Below are 13,620 nucleotides of genomic sequence, written 5' to 3' on the forward strand. Positions count from 1 at the left end.
TGTATGTATTCATATATACAAGGCATGTTCTTTTCTACCGACGTTCAGCATTTATTAATGGTGTCGGCAGCCCAGATTACAGAACGCCTTTGTATCTGACTGCATCTCTGCAGAGGGTTTAGCCTCTGGCTCTGCAGACTGAGGATAGTACAAGCCTACACACTAGGAGTTATTAACAGACAGAAAACACTAGCAGAGTCAATTGTCTCATCAGTTACATTTATTAAAATCTGCTCCACAGTCTGTGAAAGTCTTAGACTACGAGCAACACATACAAATAATTACTGGGGAAACTTTACAAGAACAACAGAGAAAGAAGCTGAGAATAATTATTTGTTCTTGCTCAGAGTCCTCTGCTTCTCTGCGTGTTCCACAATCTTCTCCTCCACATAAAGTCCTTTACGTTTCCTCACAGAGTTCATGTATTTCCTTGCTTGATTTTCAGAGTCTGCTTTCTCTCCGAAGTGTAAGTATTCCTCCTCCGTAGTTGGGACCCAGAATGGATCGCTGGCAATGACCTGAATTTAAATGGTAGAAAACAAAAAAAAAAGAGGTCAACTTCCTAACAGACAAGGGCACAAAACTTCAAAATGAGACTGTATCAAGAGGTTCTCTGGACTTAAAGGGAATCCATCACTAGGTTTATACTTCCTTAACAGAAAGCAGCATAAAATAGGAAGAGAGACACTGATTCTAGCAATATATCACCTTAGGCTTATTTAGATGGGCCAATAATTGGTAACAAACTTGTTTCCCATTATCGTAAACCGGCCGGCAATCACCCGGTGAATGAACAAAACACTTGTCCCTGTGTAACTTGGTTTAAAATATCAGTTATCGACAGCACATCATCCTGTGTAACCAAGCTGTGCTGCTGAGAACATGATGTCCTATGCAACAACTATTGTATTCATGATTATCCTGTTTGCATAGAACATCTGTCGCCCTGTGTAACTGGATGTGTAAATGGGCTATTACTGGGCTTCTTCTAGCCTGTTTGATAAAATGCATGTTTTATCTGCTGCATATCTGATGGTCCTCTAGAGGATGAGCTCTGTATAACTCTGCCCACAACATTGATTGACAGCTTTCTGTGTTTACTGTGCATAGGCAGAAAGCTGTAGATTATTCCTAAAGAGCTGGATTAGTCAGAGCTCATGAATATCAAGGATTACATAACAGGAGATTGTTTATAAGACTAATAGAGCTGCATCAGGTAAAAGAGACATTCTTTACAAAACTACATCAAAGAATCAAATTCGTGACCCAACGTTAGATTCAGGGTCTCTGACCCTTTGTCACTTTCACATGGGGCGGCAAAAAACGGATGACAGATTCTCTTTTAAACAATACGGTTAAGTCTTACCTCTGTTGAATTTACTGCATACACAGTTTATTTTGGCTGTCTAGACTGAACTTCATTTTTGAAGAACCACTATTTCAGCACATCTGGCCCATTTACACCGGACAAGTTCATAAACAATAAAACTCATTTATCATTTATACAAATTGCACATGTATAAATCTAGCCCAGATCAGGGTCTGATGGAGGTGTATAGCAGAGATTCCCATTTCATTCATCGCCTCCTCAGGACTTGCAGGAGGCCTTACATCAGTCTGGAGAGTCCCCTGCCGAAAGTGGAAGATGACATTCTGTGGGGTGTCCCAATACTCATGATGCTGAAATAATCCATGTAGTTCAAACAGAACTTAATTAATATACACCATAAAGTAATTTTAAGGTTTCTATGAAGGGAGCTACATGGAAATTAACCAATAATTTAATATATATTTCACACTTACGCTAGGACCAGTCTTATTTATAGGAAACCAATTAAACTTGGTAGAGTTCTCCTTTAAAAGTACATTCACAATGCAAACAGCTCCATTCTTCACACTTTTAATAAATCATTATTTTCAGATTTCTCTTGAATAGTTAGAGAATAGACAGTAAACCCAGATTTTAATTTACTGCATTGGTTGTGAATCTCCTTGTAATCACATTGCATGGTTACAGATAAAGCCAATTAAAATCTGTGAAGATTAAGTCTGTTATAACCATGACAGCATGATTAACAATGTAACAAATCGTTCCTCTCATTAACTCTATTGTGCATAAGAAGTTGGAAAGGAAATTGCTGTTATTATTCCAAACTGAAAATTAAGTATGGGGCAGTAATGCAACATGGAAGACCTCAAAGCTCTTAGACTGTCCATACCACTGCCAGGATAGAAGGCGGCACAGGGCTTACAGCCATAGGAAAAGCCGGCCATATATAAACTTATAGGACCACTCTGGTGATAGCAATCATATGCACAGTAATACGTTCCCTATTTGCCATCTTCTGCCGCTTTCAGCGGCACTCTGGTCCGTCGTCACGTCACTGCATCTGTCACCATGCCAAATCACACAGCATTCTTGTGTGGAAAGGCGGCCATTTTTTTCAAAGTGAGTCTAGGAGACTCAGATTTGAGGATACAAAGCCTAGTTCTGGGTCTTATAGACTTACATAGAGAAAATTCCAAAAAGTGACCTCCGCTCTAAACAACAGACACTGTGTAATTCGGTCACAAATGCAGTCATGTGATGGCGGAGTGGGTTAGAGCTCCACTGAAAACGGTAACCATGTTACTGCACTCATTACACATGCACCTGATTGCTAGCGAAGGGAGGCAAACAAAAAAGAAAATAGTTTTTGGAATAAATGTACTCTGCACTCCACAACTGCACTACAAAATTGTCATTAACAATGTCTGTTAATTTTACAACTGTAGTCAGCAGCTTATGAGCCTGACTGCAAGTGGCATACACTGCTGCAAGTTTAATTACTTAAAGTACATAAGTATTATACATATTTTATATATACACCCAAACACACATGTATATATACTGTCCACACACACACATACTGTACACACAGTACACACATACAGCATACAGTACACATACTATACACACATACTGTACACAGTACAGACAGTACACATACTGTACCCACATATATAGTACACACATATACAGTACACACACATACTGTACACACATATATACTGTACACAGTACACACACATATACAGTACACCCACATACTGTACACCCACATACTGTGCACCTACATACATACTGTACACAGTACACACACATAGTACACACACTGTACACACAATGTACCGACATATATACAGTTCACACACACATACAGTACACACATACTGTACACACAATGTACCGACATATATACAGTACACATACATACAGCACACGGTACACATACTGTACACACAGTACACATACAGTATACACACAGTTCACATACTGTACACACACAATGTACCAAAATATATACAGTACACACACATACTGTACACACAGTACACATACAGTATACACACAGTACACACAGTACAGGTGATAATCATCATCATTTTCATATGACGGTTGGAACAAACACTTGTGTAGTAGATTTAAAACTGGGTGAGGGACAGTCAGACTCTGCTACAAAGGTGAGGTTGTTGTTCTCGTACACCTGACTATAATCCTACAAAATGCCTGACTTTATGCAAGTGTATCTAAAAGAATTGATGCTGTTTTGAAGGCAAAACATGGTTACACCAAATATTGATTTGATTTAGATTTGGGTTTTTATCACTTCGCATTTTTTAATTGATAAAAATAAATTCTTAACACTTTTATTCTTGAAAGCATTCTACCTTTGCAGAATTTTTCCGCACCTGCCTAAAACGTTGATCGTGTTGCTACTTCAAGAGTCTCTATTGCTTATATGCTTTTGAAATAGAAGAGGATCATTGTATTGTGCTATGAGGACCTGTTTTTGTATAATATAACTGCATTTCATTATGTCATTTCTACAGGCCCTCATCTAATAGGGTAAGTTCACTTAAGGTAATGTCTACACATATAATCAGCAGATAGGTCCAAAGAATCTGTCCAAAATGTATCAAAATGGACTCTCAGGTAAAGGATGTCATCAATGATAAATAACGTCTGGAGATAAAGATGCTGAACATGTTGATGTCTAATGAGATGCAAAAATAGTAAATGATCTCTGGTAGTTTCTGTGTGAAGGCTCACAAGCCTCATTTAATAAATCCTCCTGGAAATAGTCTGTAAAAGGTCAGTATGTGTCTAAGACGTGCCGTAGTCTTACTGCATGAACAAGCAAAATGTCTCATATTCTCACTGCTAAAAAGTTATTTCAGGATAGGGTGATTATAATTTACAAGAAAAAAACTCGTCCGAGGCCTAAGTCTCATCCACTATACTATTACATTTTTTTAATGCGCTTTACATTATCCAAAAAAAAAACCAAACTAAAAAACATTACATATGAGTGAAAATGACTTAAAAATCCAAGTCCCATTGCTTTTCTATTAGGACTTAGGCTATGTGCACACGTAGAATGGTCCTCTGCTTATTTCTCCACAGCAGAATTGATAAATCTGCAGGGCAATAACGCTGCGTTTTTGCTGCAGATTTATCGCTGATTTACCGCGGTTTTTCTGCAGATTTCACTGCGGTTTTACAACTGCGGTTTTCTATAGAAGCAGCTGTAAAACCGTGGCAGAACCCGCAGAAAGAAGTGACATGCTGCGGAATGTAAACCGCTGTGTTTCCGCACGTTTTTTTCCGCAGCATGTGCACAGCGTTTTTTGTTTCCCATAGGTTTACATTGTAATGTAAACTAATGGGAAACTGCTGCGGACCCGCAGCTGCGGAAACGCTGCGGATCCGCAGCGTTTTCCGCATCGTGTGCACATACCCTTACTGTTTGTCCTCGCTGACTGCAATGTGGAAACAACTAAAGACATTTCTCATAAGTGTGTATTGCCACAGTTTTTAATCAAACAATGTAGTGCAGTTCTGAGACCACACTGCAAGGTGTAAACAGGTAGCAAAGGTACTGACTCAAAATCATTTGGCAAACTGCTTAACTAACTGATGAGTAACACAAACATATACAGTGCTTTAATAAGGATGATCTTTCCACACATTTGGTCAGTCAACAGGTATTCCACACAACCACAAGTACACATGCATGCTCAGACTGACCCAGTGCGCATGTGTTCTCAAGACTGAAAGGGAGTAAGCCGCTACAAAACGTCTTTGGAAGGGACATTTCCCTAGAGAACAAATTGATCAGGCAATAAAATTCAACATGCACATTTCCCCAGTCAGGATTTCAGACCCCAAACTATTTATGTGTGCATTTCGCTTTCCACAGCCAAGTCCAGCAGTACCTTTACACTGTGTTCCAAATTATTATGCAAATTGGATTTAAGTGTGATAAAGATTTAATTGTTTTGTTTTTCAAATAAACTCGTGGATGGTATTGTGTCTCAGGGCTCAATGGATCACTGAAATCAATCTTAAACACATGGGATAATTAGTTTTCCAGGTGATTCCAATGAAAGGAAAACTACTTAAAAATGATGTTCCACATTATTAAGCAAGCCACAGGTTTCAAGCAATATGGGAAATAAAAAGGATCTCTCTGCTGCTGAAAAGGGTTAAATAGTGCAATGCCTTGGACAAGATATGAAAAAATTAGATATTTAATGAAAACTTAAATCGTCATACTGTTAAGAGATTTGTGACTGAAACAGAGCACAGACAAAGTTCATGCAGATAAAGGCATAATGAGGAAGGTTTCAGCCAGACAAATTCATTGGATTAAGAGAACAGCTGCCAAAATACCATTACAAAGCAGCAAAGTTATTTGAAGCGGCTGGTGCCTCTGGAGTCCCTCGAACCTCAAGGTGTAGGATCCTTCAAAGGTTTGCTGTGGTGCATAAACCTACTATTCGGCCACCCCTAAACAGTGTTCACAAGCAAAAACGGTTGCAGTGGGCCCAGACATACATGAAGACTAATTTTCAAACAGTCTTGTTTACTGATGAGTGTCGAGCAACCCTGGATGGTCCAAATAGATGGAGTAGTGGATGGTTGCTGGATGGCCACCATGTCCCAACAAGGCTGTGACGTCAGCAAGGAGGTGGAGGAGTCATGTTTTGGGAGGGAATCATGGGGAAACAGCTGGTAGGGCCCTATAAGGTATGAAAATGACCTCTGCAAAGTATATAGAGTTTCTGACTGACAACTTTCTTCTATGGTCTAAAAAGCAGAAACGTGCCTTCAGAAGCAAAATCATCATCATGCATGACAATGCACCACCTGCTGCTGCAAAGAATACCTCTGTGTCATTGGCTGCTATGAGCATAAAAGGAGATAAACTCATGGTGTGGCCACCATCTTCCCCTGACCTCAACCCTATAGAGAACCTTTGGAGTATCATCAAGCAAAAGATCTATGAGGGTGGGAGGCAGTTCACATCAAAACAGCAGCTCTGGGAGGCTATTCCACCTTCATGCAAAGAAATACAAGCAGAAACTCTCCAAAAACTCACAAGTTCAATGGATGCAAGAATTGTGAAGGTGATGTCAAAGAAGGGTTCCTATGTTAACCCCTTCACCCCCAAGGGTGGTTTGCACGTTAATGACCATGCCAATTTTTACAATTCTGACCACTGTCCCTTTATGAGGTTATAACTCTGGAACGCTTCAACGGATCCTGGTGATTCTGACATTGTTTTCTCGTGACATATTGTACTTCATGATAGTGGTAAAATTTCTTTGATATTATCTGCGTTTATTTGTGAAAAAAATGGAAATTTGGCGAAAATTTCGCAATTTTCCAACTTTGAATTTTTATGCAATTAAATCACAGTGATATGTCACACAAAATACTTAATAAGTAACATTTCCCACATGTCTACTTTACATCAGCACCATTTTGGAACCAAAATTTTTTTTTGTTAGGGAGTTATAAGGGTTAAAAGTTGACCAGCAATTTCTCATTTTTACAACACCATTTTTTTTTTAGGGACCACATCTCATTTGAAGTCATTTTGAGGGGTCTATATGATAGAAAATACCCAAGTGTGACACCATTCTAAAAACTGCACCCCTCAAGGTGCTCAAAACCACATTCAAGAAGTTTATTAACCCTTCAGGTGTTTCACAGGAATTTTTGGAATGTTTAAATAAAAATGAACATTTAACTTTTTTTCACAAAAAATTAACTTCAGCTCCAATTTGTTTTATTTTACCAAGGGTAACATGAGAAAATGGACCACAAAAGATGTTGTACAATTTGTCCTGAGTACGCCGATACCCCATATGTGGGGGTAAATCACTGTTTGGGCGCATGACAGAGCTCGGAAGCGAAGGAGCGCCATTTGACTTTTCAATGCAAAATTGACTGGAATTGAGATGGGATGCCATGTTGCGTTTGGAGAGCCACTGATGTGCCTAAACATTGAAACCCCCCACAAGTGACACCATTTTGGAAAGTAGACCCCCTAAGGAACTTATCTAGATGTGTGGTGAGCACTTTGACCCACCAAGTGCTTCACAGAAGTTTATAATGCAGAACCGTAAAAATAAAAAATCATATTTCACAAAAATTATCTTTTCGAGCAAATTTTTTATTTTCCCAAGGGTAAGAGAAGAAATTGGACCCCAAAAGTTGTTGTACAATTTGTCCTGAGTACGCTGATACCCCATATGTGGGGGTAAACCACTGTTTGGGCGCATGGGAGAGCTCGGAAGGGAAGGAGCGCCATTTGGAATGCAGACTTAGATGGAATGGTCTGCAGGCGTCACATTGTGTTTGCAGAGCCCCTAATGTACCTAAACAGTAGAAACCCCCCACAAGTGAAACCATTTTGGAAAGTAGACCCCCTAAGGAACTCATCTAGATGTGTTGTGAGAGCTTTGAACTCCCAAGTGTTTCACTACAGTTTATAACGCAGAGCCATGCAAATAAAAAAAATTTTTTTCCACAAAAATTATTTTTTAGCCCCTAGTTTTGTATTTTCTCAAGGGTAGCAGGAGAAATTGGACCCCAAAAGTTGTTCTCCAATGTGTTCTGAGTACGCCGATACCCCATATGTTGGGGTAAACCCCTGTTTGGGCGCACGGGAGAGCTTGGAAGGGAAGGAGCACTGCTTTACTTTTTCAACGCAGAATTGGCTGGAACTGAGATCGGACGCCATGTCGCGTTTGGAGAGCCCCTGATGTGCCTAAACAGTGGAAACCCCCCAATTATAACTGAAACCCTAATCCAAACACACCCCTAACCCTAATCCCAACGGTAACCCTAACCACACCTCTAACCAAGACACACCCCAACCCTAATCCCAACCTTATTCCCAACGGTAAATGTAATTCAAACCCTAACTTTAGCCCCAACCCTAACCCTAACTTTAGCCCCAACCCTAAATGTAGCCTTAGCCCTAGCCCCAACCCTAACCCTAACCCTAACGGGAAAATGGAAATAAATACATTTTTTAAATTTTTTTAATTTTTCCCTAACTAAGCAGGTGATGAAGGGGGGTTTGATTTACTTTTATAGCGGGTTTTTTAGCGGATTTTTATGATTGGCAGCCGTCACACACTGAAAGACGCTTTTTATTTCAAAAAATATTTTTTGCGTTACCACAAGAGAGCTATAATTTTTCCATATTTGAGTCCACAGAGTGATGTGAGGTCTTGTTTTTTGCGGGATGAGTTGACGTTTTTATTGGTAACATGTTCGGGCACGGGAGATTTTTTGATCGCTTTTTGTTCCGATTTTTGTGAGGCAGAATGACCAAAAACCAGCTATTCATGAATTTCTTTTGGGGGAGGCGTTTATACCGTTCCGCGTTTGGTAAAATTGATAAAGCAGTTTTATTCTCCGGGTCAGTACGATTACAGCGATACCTCATTTATATCATTTTTTTATGTTTTGGCGCTTTTATACGATAAAAACTATTTTATAGAAAAGATAATTATTTTGGCATCGCTTTATTCTGAGGACTATAACTTTTTTATTTTTTCGCTGATGATGCTGTATGGCGGCTCGTTTTTTCCGGGACACGATGACGTTTTCAGCGGTACCATGGTTATTTATATTCGTCTTTTTGATCGCGTGTTATTCCACTTTTTGTTTGGCGGTATGAGAATAAAGCGTTGTTTTGTTTTTTGCCTCGTTTTTTTTTTTTTTACGGTGTTCACTGAAGGGGTTAACTAGTGATATAGTTTTATAGGTGGGGTCGTTACGGATGTGGCGATACTAAATATGTGTACTTTTATTGTTTGATTTTTTTTTATTTAGATAAAGAAATGTATTTATGGGAATAATTTTTTTTTAAAATTTATTTAGGAATTTTTTTTTATTTATTTATTTTTTTACACATGTGGACATTTTTTTTAAAACTTTTTTACTTTGTCCCAGGGGGGGACATCACAGATCGCTGATCTGACAGTTTGCACAGCACTCTGTCAGATCACCGATCTGAGTTCCAGTGCTGCAGGCTTACCAGCGCCTGCTGTGGACCCGGAAGTACTCCCTGCAGGACCCGGATGCAGCCCCGCGGCCATTTTGGATCCGGGGCCTGCAGGGATAGGAGGTAAGAGACCCTCGCAGCAACGCGATCACATCGCGTTGCTCCGGGGGTCTCAGGGAAGCCCGCAGGGAGCCCCCTCCCTGCGCGATGCTTCCCTGTACCGCCGGCACACGGCGATCATGTTTGATCGCGGTGTGCCGGGGGTTAATGTGCCGGGGGCGGTCCGTGACCGCTGCTGGCACATAGTGCTGGATGTCAGCTGCAATAGGCAGCTGACACCCGGCCGCGCTCCCCCCGTGAGCGCGGCCGATCGCGCTGGATGTACTATTCCGTCCTTGGGAAGTAGGGCCCACCCCACATGGACGGAATAGTACGTCCAATGGCAGAAAGGGGTTAATATGTAACTTGGCCTGTTAGGATGTTTTGGAGTTAAATAGCTTTTTTTTTCAGTGAATGTGACCTCCTAATGCTGCAAATTCCACAAATGAGCATTTTCAGTTCTTTAAAACATATCAAATGTTTAGAAATTCTACTGTGCCTAATAATTTGGAACAGTGCATTTTGAGTTTTTATTCATTTTGGAGATTATACTGGTATCTTTGGGAGGTTTCTTCAATAAAATTCAATGTATACTCTAACGGGTGATGACTTATTAGACTGACTCATTTGCACCGACCATTTACGAAAACCCGAGAAAAATGTAATTTGCATAATAATTTGGAAAATGGTGTACATGGTCAGTTCGATCATCCGTTACTGAGAAATGTTTGAATTTCCAGCTCTATTTCCCACCCAATGCCACCTGGGGTCTATGATGGAATCATTGACTGGGTGGACCAGGGAAATGTGGTAGATATAGTATATCTCGGGATTGGCAAGGGCTGGTTAGATGGATTCATAACTTGCTTAGTGATTGTACTCAGAGTGGTGACAAATGGTTGCACATCCGATTGGAAGAGTGTTTCAAGTGGGGTACCACAAGGCTCTGTCTTGGCCCCAGTGTTGCCCAAAATTTTTATAAAAGCTCTAGATAAGGGAACTGAAGGCAAACTGATCAAACTTGCAGATGATGCAATCCTAGGAGGGTTAGCTAACACTACAAAAGATAAAGGATTCAGAAGGATCTACACAAGCTTAAGCAATGGGCAGCAACTAATAGAATTCTATTTAACAGGAAGAAATGGAAGATTCTACAACTAGGCAAGAAAAACAAAAAATACATCTGCAGAATGGGACGAGTAAGACTAAGCAACCTCACGTGTGAAAAAGACTTGGGTATACTAATAGATCACAGACTGCACATGAGTCAACACTGTGTTGCAGCAGCAAAAATGGCAAACACAGTTCTAGGATGTATTAAGAGAAGCATAGAGTCTAGATCACGTGAAGTAATTATCCCGCTTGTGACAGGGTCACTGGCACTGTATGTGATGGGAGATATGTGTTACGAAGTTTGCTTTCTTCTGTGATCTAGAAACCCAGTTTCTCTCCTGCATGCTATGTGTTGAAGGGGTTAATCAGCCATGATGAGTGATGGGTTTTTTAGGTGAATAGGTCAGAGATGGGCGGGATGCCTACTCACCATATCTCCACCTCAAGGCAGTGGCTGGGGAGTTAAATGTTGAGCCACTGTTTTTTTTTTCTTTGTTGTGTGTTTGGAGAGGAAAGTCTCCAGACGTGGCTCCAGGAGGAGCTGAGGACTTTGAGTGTTACCTGCAGATGAATCATGCAGGAAACATGACTCTATTAAACTTTATTTTTTTGTTTGTTTTGCCATTAGACCAGAAAGGCCATGTTTACTTTATTCAACTACTGCTTGACTGATGACTCCTTGGCCTGAAGTCACACAGCAAAGAAGCTGTCAGCTAAGAACAAGTAGGTGGTGCTATGTGGGGAATAGAGATGGAGTGACAGAGGCTTCAGATCTACACAGAGCTCTTCAGCCTAATATACATATCAATTCAAACACTGATTTCAGTAATGGAGGAATGGTCTAGCTATATAAAGGCATTGCTGGACTTGTCTGTGAAAGAGATACATGTGAAAATAGTTAGGGAGCAGGAATCCTGTTCACAGATTCCCGTTAATTGGGGAACAAACTGGATTAGGAGATCAATTTTTATTTCAATAAGCTGGTGGCTCTACTAGCATTCTGGCGTGAGTCCATTCAATCTTTAGACTTGGTGAATTGAACAGGTATGAGAAATGTGTAGAGCCCTAAACTTTGTGACCCTGTGTTTGAGGACTCAAGAGTCTTGGAATGGAGTTTCAGGGCCACAGGACAAGGTATATCAACAAGTTACTCATGATGGAATATTTCCACTGTGCAATATCCAGTATGTGCACTAATGATTTCACTGCATTTAAGTGAACTGACCTATTTGTAATGATTTGGTTCTCAATATAGTTCATAAATAGTGAATCATAGATGATCAGAACCTTCTTCCAACAGGTATGTCAGAAACATGTATATTTTTAACATATCGGACACCCAGTATTGGTACTTGACTTTAAACTCAGGACCCATCGACACTGAAGTAGACCCCCAACACCCAGAAATGTCTCTATGTAGCGGTTCTCCCAGAGATATCACTTATAGGTGTTTATCCTAATAGTAGCTGCCCTTGATACCAATCTATTTACATTGCAACTCCTCTATTGAGTATATTTGGCGTTCCTCGAGGTGGACTAGGCGATTAATAGATGTTATAACCTGAGAGTGCCATTGATAGAAGATGGGGTGAGAATGACCACTTTGAAAGTGGGGGTTACCAATGAGTGGAAGAATTAGGGACACCCAAGGAGAGAGCCATTATTGCCGGAGTATTCTCTGCCATGCCTTCCATGTAGACATCAGGAGGGGGTTAACTCTTACTTCATCCGGCAGTTCAGTATAAGGGAGGTGTAAGAGGGCAGGGAGAGCCAGCCCTGGGGTGAGATAGCACTCCAGGTCATATTGGGCATAACAGGACGTCCCTCCCAGTCAGTCCACCACCACCCCAAATAGGAATGCTAGGTTATAGTGTCTAATATCAGGGAAGTTTATCCCCCATTTCCTTTCAGCTGATGGAGTCATTTAAAGGCTATATGGGGATTTTTTAACTCCCAGACAAATGAGTGGTACAAATAATTGATCAGCTTCTCTTCTTTAGGAGCTAAATAGATTGTTAGAGTATGGAAGAGGTGGAAATCCTGTCATTTTAATTACATTGGTTCTGCCTAGGTATGACAAGCTAAAATCCTTCCATTTGGCTAAGGTGTATTCTAAGTTTCCGAGATATGAATTAATATTGGTTTTGTATAATTTATCTTGCCACCAGTATTCCCAAGTATTTTAATGAGCCAGCAGTAAACTGACATGGGAATCTCGATACCCACAGCGGTCTGAAGGGGCCACGTAACATCGTCACCTCTGTTTTATGACAATTAATATTATAGCCCAGCAAACCTCCCACATCTATATTATATTGATCATTGATTAAACTCAGGCTTGGACTGGCCCACAGGAGAAAAGGAGAATCCTCCGGAGGGCCCCTTGCAAGGGTGGCCACCACCCTTTTATATGAGCTGTACTTGGCACTAGATACTTGAATCACTCTGTACAGACAAAGGCGGCATCTTATTCATTTATCAATCTACCCTGTTCACTGTTATATAAATTTGTGATTGAGGATAATGTCACATCTGCATGTAGCTGAAAAGTGGGGCCCCTGAAGTGGTTACTGGTGGGCCCCTTGGAACCCCACTGCGACACTGATTAAACTGAATTAATGTCCAAAACTGATGCCAACGGAGGCTGAAAGGCCTCACTGATAATTATGGGCTCTGCCTGGATTCAGTCAGGCTCAGGTTCAGCTTTTAGAATGGAAGAAAAAGTTCTAAGCTTCTGCATGCTCTGCTTTTATCTGTTCTAAATCATTTATGCAACAGATCCATTTTGGACATTAATTCCATTTCTCAAAAATGCACAGCCAAACAGTGAGTCCGAACAGAAGTGTGAATGTAGGCTTCAGAAGTACAGTATCCTACATTTATGAACAAAATATGTAGATAAACATTCCCTCTATATGGGAAAGAAGGAAGCACAGAATTAAAATGTTTCTAAAACAATAAAAGCAAAAATGCAGACATAATAGGCATTTTAGACAACCAACAGCATCTCCTATTTATAACTGCCATTTGGTATATTTGGGGGCCTTGAATAGCAATC

General features: G+C 40.4%; 1 protein-coding gene across 2 annotated transcripts in view; it reads right to left on the reverse strand.

Moving 5' to 3' along the window:
- Nucleotides 1-202: 202 nt before the first annotated feature.
- The window catches only part of EFL1 (elongation factor like GTPase 1), a 381,827-nt gene continuing 368,409 nt past the window's right edge, over nucleotides 203-13,620 (reverse strand). For both annotated transcript variants that reach the window (XM_077263620.1, XM_077263621.1), the window contains exon 20: nucleotides 203-518. In XM_077263620.1, the coding sequence (XP_077119735.1) occupies nucleotides 330-518 (189 nt within the window). In that variant the 3' untranslated portion in view covers nucleotides 203-329. The remainder of the gene's footprint in view (nucleotides 519-13,620) is intronic.

Source organism: Ranitomeya variabilis, chromosome 5 (assembly GCF_051348905.1).
Source record: "Ranitomeya variabilis isolate aRanVar5 chromosome 5, aRanVar5.hap1, whole genome shotgun sequence".
In the NCBI taxonomy this organism is placed as follows: Eukaryota; Metazoa; Chordata; class Amphibia; order Anura; family Dendrobatidae; genus Ranitomeya; species Ranitomeya variabilis.